The sequence below is a fragment of the Centroberyx gerrardi genome, chromosome 14 (assembly GCF_048128805.1).
Source record: "Centroberyx gerrardi isolate f3 chromosome 14, fCenGer3.hap1.cur.20231027, whole genome shotgun sequence".
Classification (NCBI taxonomy): domain Eukaryota; kingdom Metazoa; phylum Chordata; class Actinopteri; order Beryciformes; family Berycidae; genus Centroberyx; species Centroberyx gerrardi.
This window is the reverse complement of record NC_136010.1, coordinates 4,167,463-4,174,962: the sequence shown is the minus strand read 5'-3', so window position 1 is coordinate 4,174,962 and position 7,500 is coordinate 4,167,463. Positions and strand designations below refer to the sequence as shown.

Below are 7,500 nucleotides of genomic sequence, written 5' to 3'. Positions count from 1 at the left end.
GCAGAGTTTGAATAAACCGCTCCAAACATGCTGGGTGTGAACGCAGCTTGATTTGTGAATAAAATGGCTGCTGATGCCCTTGGCCAAGTCATTTCTGTTTTACACAATCCAACAGTAGGAGAGGATGAAGAAAGATATACAAGACAGAGAAAAGTATTAGGCCTAAATATAGAATAATATTCCTAGACTAGTTTCTCTTTTTACAGCAACTTGTAACACATCTAACATGAGAGAAGAAGTAGGAGGAAGAAGGAGAGAAAGAGAATTTGAATCATGAATAAAATGGTTGTCGTGTGTGTGTGTGTGTTTTCATGTGTGTGTACACTCACGTTTCTCTGCCTCGGCCTTCTCTTTGTCGGCCAGTTTCTTCTGTCCCACGCAGCTCCTGTACCTCATCTCCCTCATCATGGCCTGCACCTCCCGCATCTTCCTCTCCTTCTCGTCATCGTCCTGCTCCGCCTCCGTCTGGTTCTGCCCCGAGCGGTTCGCCGACAGCATGATGTCTGAGGAGGAGGGAAAACATTATAATCAATCAGTCAATCAATCAGTCAGTCAAGTCAGTGTTTCTTTTTGTGGATAGTGATGTTAAAGCTTAAGATAACAGATGACATTGCACTTATAAAGATGCTAATAATCTTGTTAAAGAACTTGTATCCTTGGTTCATCTTAGGGCAAATGTTATAAATATTTTATAGTAGGAGTTCTAATCCGGACTTTTTTGCCTCTTAAAGGAATAGTTCGGTATTTTGAACCCTGGGCCCAAATAACATGTCTTCCGTTAGTAGAAACCACAACTTCACTAGCTGCCTGCTCCGCCCGTCCGGTAACATCCAAATAGAACACAACTATTGACAGAAAGCTCGGTTTTATCATAGTTTTCAAAGACTAGCGAAGCTCTGGTTTCTACTAATAGGGATCATGAGAGAAAACATGCTATTTGGGCCCAGAGTTCAAAATACCAAACTATTCCTTTAAGCAATGGAAGAAGCGAATGTTTTTCTCCACTGGCCACAGTGGCTGGTACATTTCATATTTCTCCAGTGACTTTAAAAGCAATCATTTGCTTTTTCAGCAATTTTATATAATTACCTGGTGTCTATAAAATACATCTGTGAAGTTTTTTTCAGTAAAAATCGTTTAGTTATAGCTTTAGCTATTCACTTCCCAGTGTTTGTTTCCCACCTACAAGAAAACAGGTCGTTTTACATAAGCAGCTTCTTATGCTAATGAGCTACTGCTCTGATTGGCTGGCCATTCTGGAAGGCCCGCCCTCCTCTTAGCGCTGATTGGTCGATTTCAGACAGTCCAGTGTCTACATAGACACTGGAGCAAAATCTGACTGGCTTGTACAAGGGGGCGTGTTTTATAGATGGTGACTCTGGGGAAATGGCATAGTAACATGATTCAATTTTTTTACTGTGATTACTTCACACCTCCAAGTACCAAAATCACCAGAAATACTAAGAATTGCCACATCCTAGGATACCCCCCCTTTAAAGCTGAACTATGCAAGATTTTTATGTAAAAATACATCTGTCTTATGAGTCTAAATGACAATTTGGGACTGCAGCAGAGAACAGTGTCCCATCCCCGCTGATTGAGGCGCTGTAGACTCGCTCTGTGTGCCCAAATGAACCTCTGGTGTCAGGATGTTCACTAGCAGGAATTCTTCTCCACCCATAGGAAGTAATAAAATAAAAACTTTTAAAAAACTACAAAACTTTCTCCCAAACAGCAGCAAGCGAGCGCTCTCTCCAGAGAAACCTGGACTCTCTAACAATTATTTTTTTCCCCACCGCCTCCTCCGTCCTTCATCAGTCACAAAGAAGAAGAAATTTGGGTCTGAGGAGTGCGCTGTTAACTGGCGTCATGTTACAGGATTTCTGGGCAAAGTTGGACCTTCAAACTCTGTAACTGTTTTACCAGCTTACAAGGAAGAACAAAACCTCTCAATGATGGTTGGTTATCTGGAAAATTGGTGTAAAACTGGCATTAAGTTTTTATGCATATGGGTCCAGATCTCCAAAAGGCTTCCATCCCATCAACTGCTGATTTTAACAACTGGATGATATTGATAATAGCGCTGACTGATGCATTTATGACTTGACTGTCCTCTCCTACCGTTGATATCCATGGTCATGTTGTTGATGAAGGCCAGCAGGTCCTGTGCCCTCTGGTGTGTGTCGCTGGTGCTGTCCTCCAGGTTATCGGCCCGGTCGCTCGTCGCCGCCGCCTGGAAACACAACAGCAACTCTCTCAATTCTCAATGAAAAACAAGAGTTTGTGACGAAAAGGTTGTTGGTTCAAAACCCAAGAGTAGTAAGGTAGTTTTGGAGCGGGAGTGAAAACTGGAAACTGTTCTGAAAACTGTCGCAACCTCGACTTACAACCAAGATGCAGGAACTAGAAAACGACAGAAAGGAAAGGAAGAACAAATTCAGCTATGTTGGATGTTCTAAAAAACGTCTTTATTGGTGAATAAAAACCAATGCATTTGGGCAGAAAGTAATGACAGCTAATGAAGGCTTTCTGCTGAAACTTGTTGGTTTTTATGTACCAATAAAGACATTTTTTAGAGCATAAACTAGCCTCCAAGAGTAGCTGAATTTAATCTTCCTTTCTGACGTTTCTCTCCCCGCATATTCTAAAAAGAAGCATAACGCTGTATAAAAAAAGAGAAAAAAATGAAGCTGTTTCAAGTAAAAGGTTCAGTGTTGGGATAAACTGAGTGTTGAAAAACTTTTGAGAAATAATGCTAAATTAATTTCATTTCAGTGTATGTGTGTGTACCTTGTTCTCCAGTTCATTGATGTCAGCGTTGGTGTTCATGATCTCGGCCTCCACCATGTCGGCCCGGCTCCTGCTGTCATCCAGCGTGCTGTTGTAGTTCTCTATGGCCCTCTGGAATTATGGGAAAATGAGTTTATTAAAACACACGCTTACAATACAGCTGTAGATGGACAGACTTTGGCCAATGGAAGTCACATTAAATCCACAATTCTGCTCCATGGCCATTTCTTAGTAACTTAGAAACTTAGTGTGTGTTTATGTGTGTGTGTGTGTGTGTGTGTGTGTGCGCGCGCACTCACAGCGATATCCTCCATAGACTTGTTGAGGCTGTGTAGCTGGGCCCAGGCGATCGAGCTGGCGTTCAGATTCCTCAGCTGATTGGCTACGGAGCGGAAGTTGTCGTTCATGTTGTCCAGATCCTCCAATAAGACGATGACACAGCTGTCACAGGCTGGGAGGGGAACAGAGAGAGACACACACACACATACACATACACATACACACACACACACACACAATTTATTTTCTTAGGGGAAATTCGTAGGGGAAAGTGATTTTTTTTTGTTTCCTTTGAGGATATTTGAAATGTACACCTCCTGATTGCTGTCAGTGTGTGTGCGTGTGTGTGTGTGTGTGTGTGTGTGTGTGTGTGTGACTCACGTTCACAGTGCATGTCGTGCCCATGCTGTATCGGCACACTGTATCTGTGTGAGCAGGTGTCACACTGTTTCCCTGTCATGCCGTCAGCACAGCGACACTCTCCTGTCCGCGGGTCGCAGCGACCGCCCTTACACTCACACTCTGGACCGGGACACACACACATGAATATAAGTGGGCTGATTTCAATTAAAGCATTTTGCGTCCCCAATTTGATTCAACAAAAATAGCTGCTGCAAAACGACCACAAAGGGAGCAGTGATTAGGCCTGGGCATCCCTGGAAATGTTCTGATACTACTGCTACTGACACTAGTACTACTAGTTTTACTACTGCTACTACTATTACTAGTAGAACTAATGCAACTGTTACTGTTACTGCTACTACTAATAATAAACTTTTACTTTTACTTAAACATTTACAAAGTGCTTTAGCAATCCAATTAAAGCAAATAGCATCATCATAAATTAAATTAACACCACAAGAAAAAAAGATAAGAATAGAGGGTAAAAAAACAATAAAATAAAACTAATAGAATAAGAGACATCACATAAATATAAATAAAAAATAAATAACATAAATTATTCTGAGAAAGTGATGTAAAAGATGTTAGTCATCACAGTACCTGGAGATCTATTCAGATCTATTCAGTCAACACAGAGACGACTTTTCAGGTTGGACTGACATCTACTGGTTAAAAGTCCAACCTGAAAAGTTGTCTCTTCCCTTTAATATACACGTGTGTGTGTGTGTGTGTGTGCCATGCATTCCCTCACTCTTGCATCCGTCAGGTCCGTAGTCCCAGAATCCCGGCGCGCACTGTTTGCAGTGTGGCCCGTTGACCCCGGGCCGACAGGCACACCGTCCGCTCTGCGGGTCGCAGGGCCGGACCAGCGCCGCCGAGGCGTTGCAGTCGCACCGCCGGCAGCCGGAGCACGAGCCGAACCCGTACGAGCCGTCCTGAGAAACACAACGCACATGGAGTTAGAGGGAGGAGCTGCAGCTGAAGGGACAAGAGCGAGACACTAACCCCGCCAGGGTGAGGGTTCACTTCCCTGTGTGGCTTAAAGGGCAGAGCAAGGCACTCTTTATTTATTTAAAGTTACAATGAAACTGCATTTTGAGAGCATCTTGCTTCCTTAATGTGATTAATTAATGTGTAATTTCCTGTTAAAGCAGGATGCTGGGGCGGGACATAATGCAGGGAGGGATCATTCAAAAGTGTAAACCAATGACACACACACACACACACACACACACACACACACACACACACACAGCCCCCACCTCACAGCGGTCACACAGAGGCCCGGTGACTCCTGGTTTACAGCGACACTGCCCAGTGTGAGGGTCACAAGACTCAGTACCACATGGAGAGCAGTTGCATTCTGGGTAAAAAGAAAAATCAGACAACTAAGTTATTGCATTGTTCTTTATCTGTTAATCTATTCTGAATAATCTGATTTTGAGAATCTGATTTTATCACTGCCATTTATCATGATTATTTATTTTCTATGTGATTGAAGCTTGTCAAGCTTTGATCAAATAAATAAATGCAGCTGATATACTCGTTCCTTTAATTGCTCTATAACAGATCAATACTAGCCGGCATGACTGACTTTAAATTGAGTGGCACTTGGATTAGGGACCTGAAGTAAAACTCACTGGTGCAGTTTTTGGCGGCGACGGCGTCTCCATGGTAACCGGGAGCGCAGATCTCGCAGTGCGGCCCGGCGGTGTGGTGCATGCAGCTCAGACACTCGCCGGTCAGCGGGTGGCAGTCGCTGAACAGCATGTTGGGGTCCGTGTTGTCGTGGCAACGGCACGGCTGGCAGGTGCTGCCGATCACCATGGGGTTGCCGTAGAAACCGGGAGCGCACCTGTATGAGAGAGGGGGTGGTTAGTAACATGGGTGACTGCATCAAATGGAGTATGGAGGCTGATTTTGTATGTAGCAGATGAAAGATTTAATTTATTACAGTTTATTACATTATGAGGAGGGCAATGGTCAGTGACACGGTTTCTCAAGTTTCCATATTCCCATTCCTGTTTCAGTACGCTAAATATCCATTTAGAAAAGAAGTTATTACCTGAAGTTCATCTCTAAAACATAAGCCAAGGACTTAAGTTACAGTAGTAGCCATTGTAATTCCCCCTTCATGCATTTATCTTGTATTAATGCTGCATTAGTGCTGCAGACAATTCTTCCTTGAACTTCATACAGTTGAACAAAATTGGTGTTGTAAAAAAACAACAACAAAACTCTAATACCTCTCAACCCACTAGAAGGCAATTCCTCTGGATGCCTAAAAAGAGGCTAAAAGACAAAACAAAACTAGATTTTTGCAAAGAATTTCTGTTTGAGGATGCAGCAACAGTGCAGCAGTGGGTCAGTATTCAGTTAAGTATTCAATAAAAACTGATACTTCTACATTGACTATACCTGCACCTACTGTCCTTTAAAAGTATCACAATTTGTTTTAATTCTGTGTTGACTCTTACAAAATAAGTAGATGCCACTTTTTTTTTTTCAAATGGTGTAAATCTGATTTTGAGTGTTGTTGAGTTGAGGAAGCGGTTTACCTTTCACAGTTGGGTCCGGCGTAACCCGGCATACACAGACACTGCATCCTGCTGGGCTTCTGCACACAGCCCACCGCAAAACTACACACACAGAAAGAATCAGTTAGAAGAGAAGAGAAGAGAAGAGAAGAGAAGAGAAGAGAAGAGAAGAGAAGAGAAGAGAAGAGAAGAGAAGAGAAGAGAAGAGAAGAGAAGAGACAAACTCATGGGGCGAAAAACTACAGAAAAACAACAGGATGAAGAAGAGGGCAGGAAAGATAAGATAGCACTTTATTAATCCCCTTAGGGAAATTCAGGAAAGAAAGAGCAGAAGAAGAGAAGAAGAAGAGAAAACACACAGGTTGAAAAAGGGGATCTAGAGGAGAAAAGAAAGTAATTTAAAATGCGCTGACTTGTTGGAGGCGACCTGCAGCGGACAGGGGCAGCTGGAGCAGGACACCGCCTGCCCATCAACGCTGTTGTTGCCGAGGAAACCGCCCTGACACTTCTCACAGTGGTCGCCGGCCGTGTTGTGCTGGCAGCTCTGAGAGACAGACGAATAAACGGTGAGGTTACTCTCACACTGCAAGGGGAGAACGACACTGCACTTCAACCCAGCATCTGATGGATGGTGACGTGCAGGAGGAGGGCGAGGTCAACGTACAAAATGTTCACAATATGAAATTTTCGCACTGCTGTTACAAAACTAGAACAAAAAAATCTCCTGTAAGCTAGTAAACAAGGGAAAATAAAATATGAGTGGGGTGAAAGTGAACTATACCAATATAAGCAATTCATAGGGGTTAAGAAAAACAACAATGACTAGATTAAGAAATTCATTTGATGATATATATCATCACTCATAGCGGTGCATACAGCTCAGTTCAATATTCTCTAGATATTAATAAATTCAGATCAGCCTGAGATCAGCTGAGTGTCAAAACTCATCACTTTTTATTGGTTTTCCACTGATGTTACTGTATCATGTCAGGGTCCATTTTATTTCTGTTAAGCTTTGTTTGTATTGCTGCTGCTCCTCTGTTTCCTGAAGCACCTTTTAACTCTGAAAACTTTTAACTTTGAAAGGTTCTGTATAAATATTACTTACTTAATATATTTCCGTTTAATTTTTCTATTACTGTTCTCTATAGTTACTTATCAGTGCAAATTGTTTCTATTCTACTTTTATAATTTTTGGGTTGTGTTAGGTTTAATGCGACCTACAGGTGCAACAAACTAAGTCCAGTTCCTTATTATGCAAACTTTCTTGGATAATAATAAAACTGATTCTGGTAAACAGTCATTATCACATTGTCAATTTGACAAATATATACCGAAGTCTACAGGTCAGTTTGGTCTGTTTTCTGCAGAAAGAGGGAAAATTCCTGAGAAGCAGAAACTGACTGACAGCAACATGACAGGATGCTGTACGACTCTCTCTCTCTCTCACACACACACACACACACATACACACACACACACACACACACAC

General features: G+C 42.4%; 1 protein-coding gene across 1 annotated transcript in view; it reads right to left on the bottom strand.

Annotated features, from left to right (window-relative positions):
• The window catches only part of lama5 (laminin, alpha 5), a 131,799-nt gene that overhangs the window by 25,448 nt on the left and 98,851 nt on the right, over positions 1–7,500 (bottom strand). Inside the window, 10 exon segments of the mRNA XM_078288057.1 lie at positions 330–503; positions 2,122–2,233; positions 2,791–2,901; positions 3,090–3,241; positions 3,451–3,591; positions 4,223–4,406; positions 4,734–4,834; positions 5,112–5,326; positions 6,030–6,110; positions 6,422–6,552. Coding sequence (XP_078144183.1) covers positions 330–503; positions 2,122–2,233; positions 2,791–2,901; positions 3,090–3,241; positions 3,451–3,591; positions 4,223–4,406; positions 4,734–4,834; positions 5,112–5,326; positions 6,030–6,110; positions 6,422–6,552 — 1,402 coding nt within the window.